We start from the raw sequence: 21243 nt of genomic DNA on the forward strand, positions 1-21243 counted from the left end.
ATGCAAGGGCCGAGGCGGCGGCGGCGGCGGCGGCCCGGGGGTAAGAGCGCAGCCGGGGCGGGCGGCAAACATGGAGTCCGGGCCGGGCTGCGGGCGCGGCGGGCCGGGCCGGGCCGGGCCGGGGAGCGGAGCGGAGCGGCGCGCGGAGCGGAGCGCGGGGCGGCGCGGAGCGGAGTGCGGCCCCGCCGCCTTTGTGCGGGCCGGGCCGGGCCGGGAGCCGCCCCCGGCGTGAAAAGTTTGTGGGAGCCGCGGGCGGGCGCGCTCGGGTGGGTTTTGTTCCCTGTGCGCGTCGTTTCGAACTTGGCCGATGTTTGTTTGTGTGCTCGGGGGTAGTTTGGGGCCGGTTTTGGCCCTTTGCGGGGCCGCGGGCCGGTCTCCGGCTTCTCTTTCTTTCTCCTTCGCCTCCCCCGGCGGCGGGGGGGGGGGGGCCGGGCCGGCCGCTTCCCCCGGCTTTGTGTCCGCGGCGGGCGGGGAGGGCCCCGGCGCGGCGCTACCTGTTGCGGCCGGAGGGGCGGCGGGGCCCGCACGGCCGAGCGGAGACCCCCGGGCCGTGACAGCAGCGCGGGGAAGTCGCCCCCGCCGCCCCCCCCGCCTCCATCTCCGCCGCACAATGACCCCGCGTGGTTCCTGCTGCCCGGAGCAACTCCCGACTTTCTAGCCCGGGCTTTTTTCTCCTGCTGAGATTTTTTTTTTTTTTTAAATTTTATCCCCCCCCCCCCCCCCCCGCCCCAAATGCTCGATTGTTTCTTGCCCCCGGGAGCGGCTCCCCCCGCGCTCACGCCCGGGCAGGCTCCGCAGCCCCCGGGCTCTGTGCGGGCAGAGCCAGTGCCGCGGGGCGGGCTGTTGTCTCCGGCGGTGCCGGGAGCTTCTCCTCCCCCCGGGGGGGCCTCTCCCGCTGCATCATCCCCCACCCCGGCCGGGCGAGGAGGAGGTGAGCCTCCCCCCACGTTCGAAGCGGTTGGGGGGGGTCTGTAGCTGCCTTCCCCCCCCTCCACTCCGCGGGCCGCCTGATGCCTGCTCTTTGGTTTCCACCTTGCCAGGCTTGAACCAGGAGAGCTCTGCGGGCAGCTCCACCATGTCGGATAGCGACCTCGGGGAGGACGACAGCGCCACATCGCCGGACCCCTCGCAGGCCAACAAGAGGAAGAGAAGGGGCAATCTCCCCAAGGAGTCCGTGAAGATCCTCCGGGACTGGCTGTACGAGCACCGCTTCAATGCCTACCCCTCCGAGCAGGAGAAGCTCAGCCTCTCGGGGCAGACCAGCCTCTCTGTGCTGCAGGTAGGAGCCAGTCCCCCCACACACTGGGGGTGCTGCTGGATCCTCCGCCACGGTGCTTGGGATGGGCTGGACCAGGAGAACCACCCCCCACGAAGGTCCCGAAGGACTTGGCATGGTTGGAGCCACTTGCCTCTGAAGGGCACGGCGGGGAAGCAAAGCCACCTGCATGTGGGCAGCCCGTTTTTTGGGAGAGGTCTGAGCCCCAGGGACCAGTTTATGGCAGTGAGGCACAAAGCTTTTTGGCCAGCCAGAAGATGGAGGGATGGGGACAAACTAAGCAATACCCTGTTGTTAGCAAAAGCTGCCACAGGTGGTGGGGGGGTGTGTGTCAGGGGGGCTGCTCTAGCCTCTTCCCCTGGGCACCCCCCCAGCAAAGGGGCCAGGGCTGCCACCCCCCTGCACTCAAAGGTGGGCAGGGGACAACCGGCTGAGGGGAGAGAGGCTGGCTGGCTGGGTGTTGACCCCAGGTGGGCCATGAGCAGCACTGACTGGCCCACCTGGGCCCAGTTACAGCAGTTGCATTAAGGGGAGCCCAGCCCTGCTGAGGGCTCTAGGGCAGGAGTCCCCCGCCCCACTCCAGGTTTTGGGATGAGTTGTCCTGTGATGGATGCCTAGCCAGGAGCCCTGTGGGGGTGAGCTAGAGCTTTTCCTTCCAGCTTTGACTTTCACCCTGCCTGCTGTAAGGGTGGCAGGGAGAGCCTGCCTGTGGCTGCCTGCCCTTTTCATCCACGTGACAGCCAGCAGTCTCTGGGCAGGGGGACCTTTGTGTGCCCAGGGCCCTGTCCCCCCGCCGCCCCCCCCAGCCTGGCAGGGTGGGAGATGAACAGGGGCTTTGCTCTGTTCTCTGGTTCTGGGGGCGCAGCAGGGTGGGAAACAGCTCTTGTGTGCAGGGGAGCACGCAGGGCCCAAGGGGTTTGCAGCTGAGCTCCTCTCCTTGGGGCTTCCTCTGCGCCTCTGGCTCCTTTCCCTGTGGCTCAGCACCGTCCTGGCCAGCAGTCCCGGCCACGGCCCAGACACCGGTGTGTGGGCAGTGGCTGGCTGGTTTTTTTCTTCCTGGCCAGCAAGGCCAACTTTCATTTTAATGTATTTCTTTAAATGCTGGCGGCGCAGCAGATTTGTGTCTGGGCAGCCGCTCCAAGGGGCGGCTGGTGGTCCTGGGAGGGCTTGAGTCAGAGTGGTGGGGGGAGCAGCAATGGGTTTGGGGCTGTGGGAGTCTGGGCTTGTCCTGGTGCGGGGTTGGCATGGCAGTGCCTGGCACGAGGGGGTTTACCCCAGGGCTTACGGCAGTGGGACCAGCATGTGCCCGGCCATTGGTGTCCTGAGCTCTTTGGGACCAAGGAGGGTGCTGGCAGGCACGGGGGCTGGTGTCGAGGTGTGGCCTTGCTGTGTGCTGGCCATTGCCTGCCCTGTGGGACCCCCTGCAGCCAGCGTGTGCCTGGGGAGGAGGCTGCCCTGTAACCCCCAGGCAGGGGGTCCCAGCCTGGTGGCATTTCCCAGGGCCAGCTGAGGGCTGTCACCGGGATTTCTGTCAGTCTGAGGTGATGGAACAGGACCCCATGGGGGCTGCTCCATCTGACAGGAGAAGCATATTGGGGTGGAGGTGTGGGACGCTCTATGGTGAGGTTGGAGTGGCTGCGGGGTTCAATCCATCCGTGCCGATCTGACCCCTCCAGGAGCCTCTTGAGCACAGGGCTCTGCTGCAGCCGCTGGCTGAACAACCCCTGGCTGTTCCTTTGTGCATCCCCCCGCCCGGTCCAGTGGTCTGGGGAGCTGGAGCCAGGCACTGAGGGCCAGGGATCAGGAGGGCAGCAGCCCTGGGTCTCCAGGCAGACCAGGCGGCCGTGCCTCTCCCTTGCAGAAAGTCGGGAGGTAACAAAGCGGTGCCAGCTCCTGGCGAGGCCCCCCCCCCCAGCAGCAGGTTTCCAAGCCCGTGCCCACCTGTGAGGATGGGCTTTTCCTCCCTGCAGAGGGGATGCCACTCTCGCGGCGGCGATGGGGATGGAAGCTGCCCAAGGGGTGCGCTGGTGGTGGGGCCAAGCAATGGCTGTGTTTAAAAAAATAAAAAAAAAAGGTAAAAAGTAAGCTGCTTGCTTCAAAGCCGAGCCATATCGCAGCTCCCCAGGCGGGTGACGCTGCGCAGTGACCTGTGGTGTCACAGGTCGTGTGCCCGTCCCCGTGCTGTGCTCTACAGAGGGAGCTGAGTGTCGGAAGGAGTGTGGTGGGGGGACCGGCAGGATTTTGGGGGGTTTCTCAGCACTGCGGAGTTGGTTGGCCTTTTTGTTGGGAGTCCAGCCCTCTGGTTGGGGATTACACAGCCGTTGATGGCCATGGGATCGCAGGATCATGTCAAGGGGACCAGGCTAAGGCTTGCAAGGGAGGGTGTTTGGAAGGGTGTTAAATGCCAAATATTGTCTTTAAGACAAAAAAGGGACAACTGAGATCCTGCTGCAATCAAAGTTGTGGTAAGTTCTCTCTCCCCGGGGGAAATATTTTACGTAGCTGTTGATTTAGGGAAGATCAGTCATTCCCCGCACCCCCCCGTTTTATTCTCTTCTAATTGTTTTGTAGGAAGAAGGCAGTTATTTTAATGTAGCATTTTATATGAAGATACCGAAACAATACATGGCCGAGACTGAATACATGGCCGCTGTGTTTCTGAAGGGCTTCCAGAGGTGTAGCTGCAGAGCGCTGCCTCTTTGGTGTGCAGATGTTTGGAAGAGTCTTTAAAGTTAGAACCTCGCTCGTTGGCAGGAGGCATGGGAAGGTGTCCGTGTCCTGCCGCAATTCCTGCTGCCCTGTTAGGGGATGGGGGGCTGGAGCTCTGCGAGCTGAGGGGTTTTTAGGGTTTTCTATCCCATGCTGCTGTCTGCCTGCTCCGGGCTGTCCGGTGTCCAAGGCGGCAGCATGCTGGCACCGGCATCAGCGTGCGAAGCGTGGCCGGGCACACTGACCTCGGGGTGGGTCGCCTGGAGAAGGGAAAACTTCCCCCAGACCGGGGACCTGCTGGAGGCCACTTTGCTCTGAGCTGGCTCTGTGCAATGCCCCAGCCTCCGGTTGGGGGAACGGCAGGAGCCCCCGGGAGGGCGCTGGGAGCTGCACCCTGCTTTACTGGTGTGTGGCTGGGCACAGTCAGTCGCTGGAACTTCGGGGCTGTGGTGGGGGTCTGCACCGAGCCCATCCTTCCCTGGAGCCGCTGCAGTTCCAGGGGCTCTGTGCAGCCTTGCTCTGGCTCGCAGGGCAGCTCGGCCCCAAAGCTGCCCGTGCTCTGGTTGTTCAGTGTGCCGGCGTGGTGAGCAGGTGCCGACGGTGCCGTGGGGGGCTGGCACCCCCGCACAGTCCCCACCAGGGATTGCTGGCAGGGCTGAGCAGGAGTGTTGCACCGGGGGCAGCCGGGACAGGGGTGCAGGGAGGAAGGGGCCACCGCAGGCAGGAGGTGCCGGGGCAGGAAGCAGCCGGCGCTGGGGTTTCCGTGGGTGGCTGGGCACCCCTGCCAGGAGCAGCTCTGCCTCTCTGGAGTCCCACGGGAAGGAGGTGTGGGGTGCAGGGGGAGACCTGTGGTGGCTACTTGCTGGGTCCGGGGGGGGTTTTCTGTTGGCTTGGCTTTGGGCTGCCGCCCCCCGGCCAGTGCTGTGCATGCGTGGCAGCCCCGGGCTGACAGCGCCGCACCCCTCTCTCTTCCCAGATCTGCAACTGGTTCATCAATGCCAGGAGGCGGCTGCTCCCCGACATGCTGCGCAAGGACGGGAAGGACCCCAACCAGTTCACCATCTCCCGCCGAGGGGGCAAAGCTGGTGACGTGGCCCTGCCGCGGGGGGCTGCCGCCAGCTCCGGGGTGCTGGTGGTACCTCCCGTGACGGCTGCGGGGGCCTCCAAGGTGCTGTCGATGTCCGTGTGCCCGCAGGTACTGTGCCACCCCGCCCAGGCACTGGGCAGCAACCTGACGGTGGTGAGTGCCCCTGGCCCCGAGTGGGAGAAGCCCTCTGGCCCGCAGCGAGCGGAGCTGGACCCTGTCCCCAAAGCGCCGCTGGGTGCCACTGGCAGCACCATGACCTTGCTGGCCCGGGCCGAGGCGGCCAGCCCCACCAGCGGACTCTTCAACACGCCGCCCCCCACGCCCCCCGAGCTCTTCGGTGACGACTTCAGCAGCTTCCAGCTGCTGGTGGAAGTGGCACTGCAGAAGGCGGCTGAGCTGGAGTCGCAGCGGCAGGGCGGGCAGCTGCCCCTCTCGCCCCAGCCTGAGCCCCTGGGAGCCTCCGTCTCCAAATAACCCCCTGGGCCAGGTCCTGCAGGGTGCCCTTCCTTGGGGGGTGCCTGACCCTCCTGGCCTCGTGCCACCCGTTTGCCTGCACCCCCTGACCAGCTCATCTCAGAAGCGGACTCCTGCCTTCCGGGGGGCTCTGGTCTCTGTCAGCCAAGGGGGGAGAGGAAGGACTGTCCCATCCCACCATCCTCTCGCTGGGGAGATGCCCTCCGCCCGCTGCCCTTGCTGCCGAGGACGGTGACCTGGGTGCACGGGAGGATGCGGCCGCTGCAGTCCAGCCCTTGCGAAAAGACCTTTGCAGCTTTACTGACCTCCCCCTGCCGTGACCGACGGATACTGTGGAGTCCCCTTGGAAAACCTGCTGACTTCTTTTTCTCTCTCCTGTAAACAAGGGTCCAGCCAACACCGTTTCTTCAGGGAGAGAAAGAGAGAATTTATTTTTTTAAAGTTGGTGTCTGTTTTAAGGACTATGGATGAAATATGGATGAAAAGCTTTTTCTCCCAAATCTCTTTCCCCCCACCGGGCCCTCCTTTTTTTTTTTTTTCTTTTTTTTTTTTTTTTTTTTTCCTTTTGTGTGTGGAGGGCCTTTCTGGTACCATGTGCTGGCCAGGAGCCCTGCCTTGCCCAGGGAGGGGCAAAGGACAGATGAACTGGAAACCTGAAGTCTGTGGCATTATTTCGCACAGAAAACATGGGACCCTCTTCTGCTTTAGGGTGTTACCGATGCTGCCAGTAGAAATCTCTATGGTGCTGTTTAGCAATTTTTTGTTGAAACGTTTTCCCTTTAATTGTGATTTATTATATGATTATTTTTTTTTCTTCTATAAGCTTTTCCACAACTTCCCCGTGTTTCTCTTGCGTTCCTGCTGAATAAGTGTACCCAGCGTGTCCTGGAACAGAGAGCGCGTGGCGGAGCCTGCGAGACGCTGACAGCAGGCTGCTGCTGGGGGTGGACGCAAAACTGAGACTGTGAAAATTTTGTATCGAACTTCTTTATTTTCTTTTTTTTTTTTTTTTTTAAATATTTGGAAAGGGGTGTGTTGCGGGCACGGGCGTGTGTGTTCTGCTTCAAGTGCAGCTCTCACAGCCTGCAGACGATGGTTCCTGGAAAGCAGAATTCTCTCATCAGCCAAGTGCTGATGAACTACCCTGGGAACATGGAGGGATCGAGTCCTGTTGCTCCCCCGTCCCCTCCTGCTCTTGCTCTCCAGGGCTGAGCATGGCTGTGCCCGGCTGTGCGCTGCTGGTGACCTCTAGTGACAAGCTGGTGTCTGCTGGGAGCTGGCTGGGCCCCCCCAGCCCGGCCTGGGGGTGGTTTTCGGGCTCTGGGGCAGTTCCTGGATGGGCATCGCTTGCTGTCACTGAGCGGGAGCCTGGGTGCTGCGCTGGTCCTGGGACTCAGATGTTGCTGTAAAATGTAAGTTAAATAGCGATACGTACGCACCTCTGTTATCTATCCTGAGAAACACTAATCCTAGGTAATTAGCCTGATTATTAAGTTGCATGACTAGAGATAACGTCCACAGGATCTGGTGCTCTGCAGTGGTTGGAGCCAGCGGTGCTGGGGGAGCAGCACACTGTGGGATGATGGGACCTGGAAGGGAAAAGCACTGATTTTGGGGACTAGTGTTTCCCCCTGCCTTTTCTTCAGGGAGAAGGTGACGGGGAGAGGAGTTCCTGAGCGCTAGCCGGGGCTGTGGGAAGGCTTTCCAGGAGTATATTGCACGGGGCGGGTGCCCTTGTGCAGGGATGGCTCCAGCCCCAGCACTGCCTGGCTGGGCGGAGGGCACCACTTCGAACATCCCCTGCCTCATCTCCCCCAGCTCCATTTTATGTCCAGCCTTTGCCTTCTGCCTCTGTTCCCGGGAAAGCCCTGAAGTTTAGGACTCCCTCCCTTATTTCTAGGTAGCCCTTCCCCCTGTCACCCCCTGCGGTTCTGTTTCCTCCCCCAGGGGAGGGAGAGGCTTTTCAGTCTCCTCCCCTTATTTTGCCCCAGTCAAACCAAAGTGGTTTCCTTCCCCCAGGGCAGGAGTGCTACAGCTGTGCCTGTGCCATGGACTGGTGCAGCTGCCCTGGGGATGGACCAGAAAGAGTGGGGAGGGTAGGGGTTATTGGAATTAAATTTACGGAGCAAAAAAACTACTGTAAATATCTTTTTGTTTGTTCTTCTGTTGTCAAATAAAAGTTTTTTAGTTTTGTTTCTTGTTTTTTGTTGTTGTTGTTTGTTTGGCTTTTTTTTTTTTTTTTAATATGAGCTGTGTGAGACTGGACTGTCAGTTGGGGGTGGCTCACTTGCCCCTCCCTTGCCACCAGCCCCCACCTCCTGACACTCAGCCAAAGCGGCTTAAGAGCTCTAAGGAACACTCCTGGGTGTAGAAAAAACAGGGCCAGTGCCTGGCACAGGCCTGCACCTACCCCATCCTCGGCTGGTCTGACCCTGCGTGCTCGCTTCCCGCAGCATTTGATCCTGGTGTCTGGGAGCCAGAAAGCATTTGGCAGCAGCAGAGGGCTGATGCATTTGTGTCTTCCTTCCTGGCCAGCAGCAGGAAAGCGAGACAGCAGCACTGCTGGCCCCTTGGCAAAGGAAAAAAGAACCTCAGTGGGGCTCCTCTGCCGAGTTTTCCTGGGTCAGGAACCCAGGGCGGTGGGCAGGGGCCTGGCAGAGCTGTTCCTGGAGCAGCTCGGGGGCATGGACCCAAAGGCACGGGTGCTGGCAGCAGGGGTGCCGCAGGCAGGCTGGGCTCAGAGCTGCCCCGAGGGCTCGGGCAGCTCCGCTACATCATCTGCGACTGCCCTCCGCGGGCGCCAGCTCAGGGCTGAGCCTCGGTGCCCCCTTGATCCCTGCCTCCCTTGAGATGGGTCCCTGCTCTCTACCGTAGCAGGGGCTGGAGGGGGGGGGCTAGCACCAGTTCAAGCCCTTTGCAGCCCCCCCCCCTCACCCTGGCTTCTTGTGGCGTAGGGTGACCCCAGGGGCTCTGCGTGGCCCCTGGCACTGGGCAGGGGCTGTGGAAGGATGGAGGTGCCCAGCCTCCAGCCAGGCCTCACTCATGCAGATCCAGGGACCCCCCTGCCCCCCAGGCAGCTCTGGTGACAGGAATAGCAACAGGGTGTCCGGCTCCTGCATGAGCTGCTGGCACTTTGGTGAGGAATGTGGGTTGGGGCACCCAGGGGGGCTAGGATGCCTTCGGGGGGGCTGGAGCCAGGACTCAGCCAGTTCAGGGGTCTGCCAGCCCCATTTGGGGGTGGTGGTCTGCAGCACAATAGGGTGTCATGGCTGGGTAAACCACAGTCAGTGCCCCCCCCCCCCGCTCTGTCTGCCCCCTCCTGCAGCCTCAAGTAGCACCTCAGTGTTCCCGAGCTGCGCAGAGGTGCCTTTGCCCTGGCCAGGCCCTGGGGACCCCTCAGGCAGGTCGGGCAGAGCCTCAGGGACCTGCACTCCCCTCCATGGGGAAGGGGCCACTGGTCCCCAGCAGGGCTCAGGCACCCCCTGCGATGGGGGGGGGTGGGGGTGATGGGCAAACCTTTCCCACAGGCACAAGCAGAGCGCTGGAGGGGACAGCTGCATCCTCACCCTCCAGCACAGCACTTGTTACTGGGGTGAGGCATGGCTCTGCTCCCCCTGCCAGCTGACAACCACCACCAGCCCCGTCCCAGCCCCGCAGCCCCCCAGCCTCTACCCTGTGCTCTCCCTGGGCATGCTCAGCCATTGCGTTGAGCACAGAAAAAACCTCGTTAACATGGTGCTTTCATACATCTCAGGCTACAGGCAACACTGCTCCAAAAACACCCACGTGGGGGGTGAGGCTCCAGGAGACCCTCCCTGGCAGCTGCATCCCCCATCGCTGGGGTAAGGAGGCCGTGCAGGGTACCACACTGCGCCCCGACACAGCACAACCTGAAGGTAAAGTTATGCCTCGCAAGGGTCTCCGAGCTTCCAGGGACACGGGGTCAGCACGGCCCCCCCGCTGTTTTCAGTGCGGCCCGGGATGCTGCGCTGGTGTCGCAGGAGTCCCGCAGACATTCAGGCGGCCCCCGTCGTGTTCACAGGACAACGGGCGCTGCAGGGGGGGAAGCTGTCCCCAGAGAAGCCCAGGGGAAGCAGAGCTGGTGGGGCAGGGGCTCCCATCCAGCCGGGGAGACCCCCCCTGCTGCAGCCCTCAGCCAGGACATGAACCTGACAGAGCGCCGGGATGGGTACCAGGGGCTCTCTGCCTCGCCGGGGCCTCCCCCATGGGGCAGGCCCAGCCCGTTCGTGTTGGCCCGAGGGGAACTCTGAGGGCCAGAGGCGTGAGGCGCAGGTGGCCCCGTCCCTCCCCGCCCCGGCGGGCGCTGAGAAGCTGGGCCGGGGAGTCGGTGCGCCCCGGCCCCAGGCCCGGAGCGGGCAGGGCGGCCCCGGGGTGCAGCCGCCCGGTGCCCCCGGCCTCGGGCGGGGCCTACCCCACCCTCACACCGCCCCGGGGCTGCGGGGGCGGGACTGGCAGGTGCCCCGCCTCCTGCTTCCACCGGGAGTCCCACCCCCTCCCAGCAGCCATTTGCCCCAGAAGTCACACCGTGTGTTGTGATTGGCTGGCAGGACCAGCCACCCCGCCTACTGGTTTACCCGAAAGTACATTGGACACAGAGGGCTCACCCCCCCACCCCCCCGCCCTTTATACGCAGGGGGCGGCCATTTTGTTTCACCCACCATTTTACGGCAGGGAGCAGCCATTTTATTAAACGTCATACAGCTCTGTGATTGGCTGACAGCCGTTTCTTGACACCATCATACCCACGTGTTCTCAGGCAATCCTGTGATTGGCTGCCCACTTCCTTTGGTCCCAGAAGTGCTCAGCTATAAAAATTGATACATGTATATACAACGTATGTATAAATATAGATTTATATAAGGTGTGTATAAATACGCATAAATACATATTTTTCAGGTACATACTTCTATATTCATATACATGCGTCTATATTTTAATATCTATATGTACATTCATAAAGCTGGAGAGATTAAATATATAAATTTATATTATATAATTATAAATAATATAAATATATATATTTATATATATTATTTATATAACTACATAACCCCACAGCTATAAAATTGGTATAAATGCAGGGGAAGGGCCCTCTGGTCCAATGTACTTCCAGGTAAACCACTGCAGGGCTGGGCCAATCACCACAGACCACATGCCTGGTACTGGGCGGGACTTCCTGGGTAAGTGGCCTATGAAGCAACAGCAGGGGGTGGGACTTTTGCCAGAAGCAGCAGTCCCTGCACTGCCCCACCCCCCCACGTGTCGGCCATCTTGCTGGCGCCCCAAAGCCAACACTGCCCTGGGGACCAGCTTTGAGCTTGGCCCCAGCCCCCGGGACACAACCCGCCGCAGGCCAGGGAAGAAAGAGGGAGAGAGGCCAGAGGCAGCTATGAATTCAGATGGCATTTGTTTATTTAGGATTTTTTTACGGTCAGTCAGCCAGCTGTCCTTGCTGCTGCCAGTTCTTCTCCTCCAAGGTGGCAGGAAACAAAAGGGGAGTCAGGCAGGCACACGCGCTCACCTCCGCCACCCAGGCGCACCCCCGCGACCCGCCCGCAGGCCGGCCGGCCCCGGCGCCCCGCTCCAGCTGCCCTGGCTGCCCACGCTGCTGCCCCGGTGCGGCTGCCCAAGGATGAGGAGTGATCTCAGCCCCGGGGAGTGAAGATCATTTGATGACTTGGCAAGATGGGCTGCTGCTGCTGCTGCCCAGAGCCTGCCAGCCCCGCAAAAAGCAGGCCAGCTCCACAGCAGCAGCCTCAGCCACTTTTGGAAGAATAAATTAAAAAAAACCCAAACAAGCAAACAAACCAAAACCAAAACAATCAACCAACCAAAAAACAATCCACAAACCAAAATCACCTTTCCTTGGTGTTCCCAATTTCAATACTACAGGTATCTAAAGCTGCATCTTTACAATCCTCCCCAAAAGCCTGACAGTGCAACCCAACAAGTCAGTGTCTCTACAACCACCAACGCTCAATTCAAGTTACATTATGACCACGCTTTGATGGAAATCTAATTCCATGTTTGACAGTTTATGGTAGGTGGGCAGAAACCTCTTAAGAGCACCTAGGCATGGACAACACTGGGCAGTATACAAGTCACTCAGACAGCATTCAGGATTTCACTTTTATTTATTTTTTGCCTTCTGGATCATCAACACCCTCATTGAGACTCCTCTGGGATTCTACCCCCACGAAAGTAGCACACAATCTCCCAACTTGTTCAAGCAATTGAAGAGGGGGGAAAAAAAAAAAATCCCCAGCAAGATCACTCAGAATGGGGCTAAATGCTTATTTTGAGGGGGTGGCAAAGAATTGGGTGGTGGCAGCTCTGGCTTCAAGAAGCCAGACTGAAAAGGAGACCTACAAAGGAGAAAATGGGCTAAAAAATATTTAGCAATCCTTCCTCTACCCAGAGAGCAGGGAGTAAGGAAAAAATAGTAATCTGATTACACACAGGGTATATATTTTTACACACACTTTTACACACATCTAGATATAGTACATGTAAAAATATATGCTATACATATGCCCATTCTCACCAAGGTGCTTTTAGTGCACCATCTGCACTGTGCATATGGGCATGTATATGTGTGTATGAATTAAATGTACAGGTACTACTAAGTGTATATGTGCATATGTACACATCATACAGGCAGGCAGCCTACCACCAGCTACCTGTGCCTTCCTCTTTGTACAAAACCCAGTCCTCCCACCCTGAAATACTGTTACACTCTCCCCAGCCCTCCCTCCCTTCCCCGGCCCACTTTGAAACAGGTCCCCCAGGGTAGCAGCTTCTTTCTCAACAAGCCATTCAAGGAAAACAATTTTGTAAAGGGAAGAGGAGAAAAATCAAAGTAAAGCTTGTGTGGATCATGGCCATAGTTGCTCTGTGGTCCTTCAGCTCCCCTCCTGGGCCTAGAGTAGGGTACAGCCAAGCACTGTCCCTTCCCCCTTCGCCAGCTTATTGCACATTTGCTTCTGGGTTGCATTTCAACAACTCTGCATTACATTCCACAGACCCTGTCATCCTCTCACTTCAATATAACAGAGGAATACAAACCCACTGCCCTGTCCCTGCCCACCCGTCCTCCCCCCACCCCAATATCCCCATCAAAAGGAAAACAAAAAAAACCCACCCCAAGAAAGGCTGCTTGCTAGCAGAGTGCAACAGTAGTACACACTGAATGGGTGTTCTCTTCGGGAGCTCTGTGGAAGAGAGGTTATTTCTAACACGGTAAACGAAGCCATGCAAAGGGTGGGAGAAAGGAAGCCGAAGGAGGAAAAAATAAAGGATGAGAAGGAAGAACAGAACTGAGGAGGAGGAAGAACACAGCATGGCAAGTGCTCAAGGCTTCGTGTTGTCTTGTCCTCTTCTTGTAAACAAGCTAATAATTCTCATTAGATAGAACAAGTAAAAAGACTGAAGTTCCAAGTCGAGGGGCTGGAGTTTCCAGGAGTCTGTTCAGTCCATTCAGCAACACCACAGCCAGTGAGAAAACAAGGGGTATTTTTTTGTTTGTGGGTTTTTTTTTTTTTTTTTTAAAATCTTCATTACTTAAAGCTGAGAGAAAAAAGCCAACTCAGGAGCCCTTTTCAAGGATGGCTCATTGTCTCTAGACTGAATAAATCACACTAGTTTAGAGAACCTTTTTTTTTTTTCCTTTTTAATGACTTATAAAAACCACGCGGTGCCTTCCTCTGCCCCTCTGCTCAAAGGCGGGTCTGTGCCTCAGGGACGTAGATCTCGATGCTATCTGCGCTCTCCGTGGCCGAGTTCTGCCGGACAGAGGCAGCTCGCTTGGCCGCCATGAGACGCTTGCGAGCTTCCTGGCGCTGCTTGTCTGAATCAGAGGCTTTGTCCCGGTTCAGCTGGGATTTGGACTTGGCTGGCTTCTTTGGCACTGGAGGGGGTGGTTTCTTCTCTTCCTTTAGGGAGACAGTAAGGAAAAACCCAAACATAAAATAAAAATGCACATACAGAAGCTTGCTCTCTGATATGGTGGGGACTCTTATGGCTTGAGCGACTAAGCAATGAAATCGAGTGTCAGCTGAAAGAAGCAGGAGCAGTTCTCGAGCAAGACACTCATCCAAACCAGCTTCCCCAATTTCTAGAAACATGCCAGTTCCCATTTCATGGTATAGAGGCCTTCTGTGAAGTAGATTAGAGTTTGCAGACTATGTCTGGCCCAGCTATGGGTCAGAGCACAGCACAGGCAGCATGAAGAGTCAACTTGATCTGGAACTGCAAAATTTTAAGATGCCACCCTGCCCAGAGCCATAGTCCTCCTTCCTGCCCTCATGTGTAGTCAGGCAGCCTGGTCCAGGGACACAGCCTGTGCTGCATTTTTAAAAGGTTCCAGTAGGTGCTTTTTATGCTACTCAGACACCAGTAATAGGTGAAACCTATTCATACAGTGCTTGTAACACTAGAGGCCTCTGTATCACTGCTTTAAGCATACATCACCACTCATTGCTCTGGTCTCTCGCCATTGTGACACTTTTTCCCCTTGTACAAAATTGTTTCCACTGTTACTCAAGAGGAATGGTCTCAGTGCATTGCAAGGCTGTGAGATTACACTGCACAAGTGCAAGATGGGAAAAGCCCTAGAGATCTTCTGTTGGCAGACAGAAATAGACCTCAGATACCCGAAATACCCGTGAGGTGCTCTGGCCACGCGCAACTGCCCCACACTCACCTTTCTCTCCGGTGTCTCTGCCAATTGCCAGCTATTAGCTTTCAGGTGGTACAGCTCATCAAACTTCATGCTGATGTCTTCAATGGACAACTGCAGGAGATCCCAAAACCCAGCTAGGTCCTGGGCTGTGGGTCTGGGATTGGCATTAGGGTTCTAAAAGGGAAAGCATTAAAAAAAAAAAAACCCTTTCAGAAAGAATATACCCTCCTGACAAGCAGAGCAGCCTGCAGAGCTTACATATTCATGCCTTGAGCCTGACAACTGAAACATCAAGAACCCACAGGAGACAGCAGCCCTAAATAGGCAGAGACACAATTCCATCATTTACAGTCAAAACTATTTCTGCAAAGATCAGGAAGCAGAGATACCGACTGTATTTCTCCTACAGGAGCCTGAAGAAGAATCCTGAAGGAAACACTCTCTGTAGCAGAAAGCAATAGCTCCCATTCTCCCCAAAGCTTCCTGAGCTAGCACTAATCCCACAGCAGTAACCTCCAACTGAAGGTCCCCAGCACGTGATTCAGAGCTAGAACACTGGTTTCTTACGCAGAGATCCTGATTTCAGGGTGGGTAATAATGGAAATGGACACAACACGATACAAAGCACAGCTCTGACACCTGCAGAACTTGCATCCCAGTGTACAGCAACCCAAAGAAGCCAATACAGCTTTCACGAGCAAAATTATTTTGCTACAACTCCCCACAAAACAATCTGCAAGTATCAGTATTTCTCAGGCTAGGCTGGAAAATTTTAAGTAGCTTAAGTTTCTTCCAAGACCAGAATTTTCCCAGTTCTGAGACATCTGAACTGCCATCATAGGCCTGGATTGTCTCGGGAAAGCATGGGATCAGATCTGAACAACTCAGCACAAAGTGCCAAAGGGAGACCTCAGCACAAAGCTCTGTCAAAAGCCTGGCAGCAAGTGGTGTGGCTGCTCATCTCTCAGCTGTGATCAGCCAGAGATCAGCAAGCAGATGCTCAGCACTTCACCCCCTCCTTCTCCTTCCCGAGTTTCTCTAAGTGTTTTTTGCCAGTAAAGGGGAATTAACCTCTGAGGAAGTTTGCAAAGTCCATACCACAATAAAGCTTGAGGGGAAAAACAAAACACAGATTCCCATCCATCCCCACATCAGCCTTGTTCAGCTCTCAGCAAGGGCAAACCCTTGCATTACATTCGAAGAGATCTATTCAAACCGTGCTTTGTGACCAATGAGAGTCAGTCCTGTTGGGACAGTTTTACCACCCACAATCTACATGCAAAGCAAGCGTGTTTGGAGAACAGCAGCAGACTTTTCAAACATTCCTCCCTATTTGGCAAAGCCTCAGTGATACACCTCAAAAAGCCCGTTAGAAGTAAGAAGAGAGAGGTAGTTCCCAGGACACAGCAGTATGGCTAGCTGACAGTTCAGACCCACAGAGAGACTCAGTGTATTCAGCATGCCCTGATCAGCAGTTCAGAAAAATTCCCCTGTGCTCACGTAAGCACCAAAAGGAATTGCAAACACTCATCCCTGAGCAGAGCCCAGCCCAAGAACTGCCTGTTCAGAAGGGAGGCTGGGGCGATCAGCCTCCCACTGCTCAGCCGCTGTTTCAAACTGGCACTCATCCATCGTGGCGTGGTGCTCGGGTTGTAGGCTACAGCTGCACTGGCTTTGTTTTCACAGTGACAGTAGCCTGTTAACACCTGATCATGTTCCTGTAGTGCTGCTGAAACCGATACATCCTCCTCAAAAACCAGGAGAAACAGACCCAGACTCACCAAGTTTTGTTCACAGAGGCCGTGGAATTGCTGGAACTTCTGTGACATTAGTAACTGTGCACTGCCCACTGCACTCAGGACTTTTCCTAAGACTATGGGGGAGAAAAAAAAAAAAAAAAGAGACAAAGATCTCAGTTGAGCAGACTATTAAATGCAACAATGAACTCGAGTGTTTCTGAAGCAAAGAAACACTCTTGATTCATTAGAGAAGGAGTTTCAGAGATCCCCAAGGAACTAACTGCTCTCAGGTAAAGAGGATGTATTGAATCTAATCTACATCTGTCTTTGCCATCTATTATTGCTCCTTCTAGAGCAGGTCAAACGCAGGCCAGAGTGAGAGCATTACATCAGAGTTGGCAGAAAGTACCTTAAACTGCGATCAGCCCATCAGACAAGCCACCAGCACCATCTCAGCAAGCAGATCTGCTGGCACCTGCTTGCAGATCACAACCTGCTCTTCCACCCATGCATGAGGTGAAGGTATCAAGGGGCAGGAGAACTGTCTCCAACCTCTATGTACCAGAAGGGATTAAAATACTGGCAGTCTAGGGCTTTTAATACCCAGAACTTTATGCTGCTTTTAGTGAGTTTTCCAAGAAGCCTCTGGGCATGGCAACATTCCTCTGCACATTAATAGAAAACTGGGCTTTTCCCTTCCAAAGGCACAGCTGAGACACCCACCGTGCACACAACTGCACCATGAACAGGGATGAACTGATTCCCCTTCTCCTCCCTGGTCTGCTGCTGCACCTACTGAATCAGTTCTGAATGTTTATAGATCTTGGTGGGACAAACGTAAGCCGGGCTCTCTCCATAGCCACCAAGTTCTTGGTTACAGAATCTACTAGGAGACTGCTCTTGGAGGACACAGATATAATGTCACACTAGTCTTGGTGTCTTTTCTTGCCAGAGCACTCTTGCCACAGACAAAACAAGGGCATCCCCTGAGGCAGGGAGAGCCCGGGCACTGCCTGTCCAGCGCGGCAGCCAGCGCACATCTTAGCACAACAGGATTAGAGATTAGCTCCCCCAAGCCCTAGCAGTCACAGGGAGCTATACCTGAGTCTCACTGGTATTTCATCTTTCTCAGGTACTTAGCACAAATTCAGTGACACTTTCCCATACAAAAAAACTTCCTCTTTGCTGTGAAGACAAGTCCACCGATTGCAGAGACCAAACAAGCTCAGAAGTCATGTTCTTTCTGCCCCACTGGCAACTAAAACTTTCACCTGCCTGCTTGAGTACAATGGGCTAGGCAGGGAGAATGATCCCACAGCCGCCTTGAAAGCAATCCATATCAGCTTTTAGCCGTTCGGAATGGTCAGAAGCTGCACTGTCCCCTGGAAGTCAAATATGCTGCATCACAGTATTATTTCTTATCCCATCCGCTAAAGGAAGTTACCTTATCCTTTCCAAAGCAACAGTGCTCCTTATCCCATAGTCATCTCCATGTTCTGTTTCTCTGTGGGCGATCAGCAATTTAACTGCAGAAAGCTGATCCAATACTCAGTTACAACTCTTTCTCAAGCGAAGAGCTCCTAGGCTGCTCCAGTCTAGTGTCCAGAGGCTGACAAGACCTACCTTCTTCAGAGAGATTGTTCTCTTTGGTCTCCTGGTTCATCTGGCGGCACCAGCCTTCTAACCGCTCTGTTTCTGCCTGCAGCAGCTTCAGAAACCAGTACCCATCCCGCCGGCAGGCTCCTGGCTGTGTGGGTTCTGATGGCGAGGTGGAGGATGTCTCAAGCCAGGGGTCAGGAGGAGGGAGAGAGGAAGGCTCCAGGGCTGGGTCATTGTTTTCTCCATAGGAGAGGTTTCTTTTAATCTGTGAGGGCTTGGCTGGTTGCCTGGTAGTGGCATCAACACCAACAGAGTTGTTGTGTTGGGGGCACTCAGCAAGGCTTCTCTCAGATGATTTACAGCTAGAGTTATTAGGTTCCTGTGTGTCAGAGTCTGTGTCCTGTTTGGAGGACATGCTGCGAGAGTGGCTGTTTCTAGAGAGATCAAAAGCAAACATTAAACAGCAGAACTCTACCTGGCTGGCCTCACACACTGACACTGAAATGCATTGGTTTGTTATGCCTGCAGATGAGCCTCACCCTGCCCGCCCTGCCCCTCCTCACACACAAACACACACCACACATTCAGACAGACAAAATTATAAGGTTGCCTGCTTACTGCAATAGGCCGTTCAGACGAGAGGACTGACGCACATCTATAATTACATCTTGTACTTTTTATTTTTAATTTCAAACTCCCATTGATTTGGCTGTTTACAGAAAAGTGGGGTTTTGCAGCGGGTGTGTGCTGTGGAGGAAGAGCTCTCCATGGCCCCCATTCAACACCACTCACATTGGAACAAAGAAGGAGAGAAGGTCTAAGCGAAAGTGGGGGAAGCGCAATTTAAAAGAAAGGAAACTACAAAAGCTTGCGTCTTTCACTTACCGCCACTCGTCCTCTACCTGTACCCCGATGGACTGGAATTTGGTGGCTGGTGGAGGAGGCTCCTCTTTTGCCACTGGCTGAAGGCAGTCAACCTTATTAAACAAAAAAAATACAGACAAAAACAGACACAAGAACTTGCTGCTGGAATTCACATTAGTAGACCAGGAGGGCTGCGCACACACACAGCATGCTGACACCACACACCAACTGGAGGGTTGTCTTAGGAGAGGCACGAGGCTACCGCCCAGGTCTGCCTCCACTTGAGCATCAGGACTGTACCCTGCTGGGCTGCTGCCATGTATCTGCTCTACAAGCACCGGGCTCTGCCATCCTCTGTGGTTTGCGTGGTTGCGGGATGCTGGTGAAGGGCTGCGTGTCCCTGAGTGAGGGAGCAGCTCTGTGTGTGGCATCTGACAGGGGCAAAGAGATTCAAGAGAGGGCAGTGATCTGATTAAGAGGGACAGCAAAGCCCAGCTTCCTCTCTCCCAGGGACTGACACCCTCCATAGCTCTGGATAAAGAGGGCTGGAAGGTTTTAGGGAGGAAATCCAGGCCGTGGAGCAGGTGACTTGGGAACCAGCTCAGAAAAGGAAGAGGAGAAGGCGGCAGTCAGCCTCTTCAATGTGAGTTCTCTTGCCTTGCTGCCCTTCCAGCATGTGTTTTGCCCCACTAGCCCCGCAGAAAAGCCTTCACTATCACATGTACCTAACTGGCGAGCTAGTCTTACTGTAAAGCCGACGGAGACCTTGTTCAGCACACACACACCGTGGCTGAAAGCCCAAATCCTGCATTTGGACTTGCAAGTGCTCAAGTTCCTATCTGCAGGTAACAGCCAGAACAAATGCTGGCAGCAGTCAGCCATCTGTAACTGGGAAATCTGTCCACAAGAGCAGATCGCAGACGACCTAAGTTTTACTGAATAAAGCATGGGTTTACGCTACTGCATGGGATTCTCATTTGACTATATAATCAACAGCTCATTTCCATTGATTTCCACAGAGTTAAATGCTTCCAGCAAGGGAGGGCACTACCTGCTGGAATCGCTCCCTCCTGCCTACAGCCCTGGGACCATTTCACACTGCAGCAGCCCATACTACGTGGATGTCAAGTAGAAGGGCCCACCTCTCAGGAGAAAGGAGTCCCTAGAACCAGGATGGACAAGGAGCAGACTGATGTTAAGTAGTACATAGTACAGAGCACAGGCTCAGCTCAGGCATACCATCAGCAGAAGGCCTCTTTAGAGGGACCCAAGCAGTTAACACTGTCCCACTGCTTTATGAAACATTTTAGTTTTGTACTAAAAGAACTTAGTCCTTTCTGGTCTCTTATGGAAAGCCTCTGCTGTATTTCACGCTCCTTGGAACACAGGAAGTTAGTCTGACAAGGCAGTTAGTTTCTCTTGCTATTCTTAGCGAGTTCAGATGCACACCTGGTCACACAAAATGCACACGCTAAATGGATGGGTTAAGGACATTCCTTAGGACAAAGGAGAACAAACTATTCCATACTTGTATTCCTATAGACGACAGCTTTCTTTTGGGGATATTCTCCACTTTAGGCTCTTCACTAGTCAGAGTCCCTTTGTCACTTTTCAAAGTTGCATTTTTCTGGGGTAACTCTGGAGTCTCTCTTGCTGGAGTCACAACACTTCCCCTCGTCACACTGGGTGTCCTGGTGCTGTCCAAGCTGTCCGAAGAATTGCTGAGTCCCGACTGGCTGGTCACCTCGCTCTTGTGGTCCTGGCTGTCCAGGTAGGTGTCCTGTGCCGATTCAGTGCTGCTCTGCACAGTGACAGAGATGAACGGCTTTGATGTGGTCCGAGGTGGGACAGGAGGTGGAGTCTTTTTATATGCCACTAGGCATGATGAACCTGCAGCAATGGAGGTGGGAAGAATGGAGAATGCAAAAGACAGATTGGGGAGAGAGAGAGAGATACAGTAAAAGAGAAAGAAAAAGCAAGGTCAGTCACAACATCCAAAAGGAGCCTCCAAGTAGAAGCTGGAGGCAGAAATGCAGAAACAGCCTACAGCCAGCAGCTCACACTGGGTAACCCAAACCAAAGCATAAGGGGAAGCAGAAGGCAGAGCCAGAGCTAGCTTGCAAAAGAAGTCAAAAGGAATACCATGATATGTGAAAGGCTGGAAATGGAGAAGAGGTATAGAAAAGCCTCCCAAGAATGCTACGGGGTTTGGCAGGTGTAAGCCTCCACGTTGGGGAAATTTTCTGTGGCTAAACCCTATGTTTTAGTGTCCTAGTACAGCCAAGTGTCTCAGCTCTTTGTCCCATCAGTTGACAGGTTTCAGTGTCGGGACCAGGGTGGTGTTTTTTCCTATAAAAACGGAAAGAAGCCATAAAGTTTGTTAGATGCTGATGGTAGGAACAAACATTTGTGAAGTACCTTAAAAACGTAGCTGCTACGTGTTAGAGGAAAATACATCATCTGGATGCAACAGCCCGAGAGTGGCGAGGCGGCTGCTGCTGCTCTATCACCAGACCCAACCAGTAGTGAGGCAGAAGACGTGCTCCCAGCAGGCACACAGAGCACACATACCCAATGGGCGTACGTACATACGCATGGCTGGCCCCACAGATCACAGAAGAGCACCCATATGAACACAGACAGCAGCAATGGCCTCATCCTGCTCCTGTCTCTGGAATGGAAGTCCATTTGTGAAAACACCAGGTGGATCCTGCAGCAGCTGCACTTAGGCACTCAGTCTGCCCAGTTCCTGGCCCCTGGACATACAAGCCCCTGAGGCCGAAGTCCTACTCCA

The 21243-nt window shown here is 55.1% G+C and overlaps 2 protein-coding genes across 4 annotated transcripts in view; one reads left to right on the top strand and one right to left on the bottom strand.

The window, feature by feature from the left end:
- TGIF2 (TGFB induced factor homeobox 2) lies at positions 1 to 5546 on the top strand. The gene is made up of 3 exons (XM_086474832.1): positions 1 to 40; positions 1041 to 1279; positions 4962 to 5546. The coding sequence occupies exons 1-3, from the start codon at positions 1 to 3 to the stop codon at positions 5544 to 5546; spliced, it is 864 nt and encodes a 287-aa protein (XP_086330958.1).
- Positions 5547 to 13253: 7707 nt separating this feature from the next.
- Positions 13254 to 21243, bottom strand: part of DLGAP4 (DLG associated protein 4) — a 71677-nt gene continuing 63687 nt past the window's right edge. For all 3 annotated transcript variants that reach the window (XM_086474907.1, XM_086474909.1, XM_009949693.2), the window contains 6 exons: positions 19978 to 20339; positions 18471 to 18562; positions 17610 to 18019; positions 16029 to 16120; positions 14269 to 14421; positions 13254 to 13498 (listed from right to left, as the gene is read on the bottom strand). In XM_086474907.1, coding sequence (XP_086331033.1) covers positions 13283 to 13498; positions 14269 to 14421; positions 16029 to 16120; positions 17610 to 18019; positions 18471 to 18562; positions 19978 to 20339 — 1325 coding nt within the window. In that variant the 3' untranslated portion in view covers positions 13254 to 13282. The remainder of the gene's footprint in view (positions 13499 to 14268; positions 14422 to 16028; positions 16121 to 17609; positions 18020 to 18470; positions 18563 to 19977; positions 20340 to 21243) is intronic.

This window comes from Leptosomus discolor, chromosome 17 (genome assembly GCF_034619465.1).
Source record: "Leptosomus discolor isolate bLepDis1 chromosome 17, bLepDis1.hap2, whole genome shotgun sequence".
NCBI classification, from domain to species: Eukaryota; Metazoa; Chordata; class Aves; order Leptosomiformes; family Leptosomidae; genus Leptosomus; species Leptosomus discolor.

Coding starts and splice junctions, on each gene's coding strand:
- TGIF2 (XM_086474832.1), top strand. CDS start 1: ATGCAAGGGCCGAGGCGGCGGCGGCGGCGGCGGCCCGGGG. Junction 41..1,040: donor GCGGCGGCGGCGGCCCGGGG/GTAAGAGCGCAG, acceptor CCACCTTGCCAG/GCTTGAACCAGGAGAGCTCT. Junction 1,280..4,961: donor CCAGCCTCTCTGTGCTGCAG/GTAGGAGCCAGT, acceptor CTCTCTTCCCAG/ATCTGCAACTGGTTCATCAA.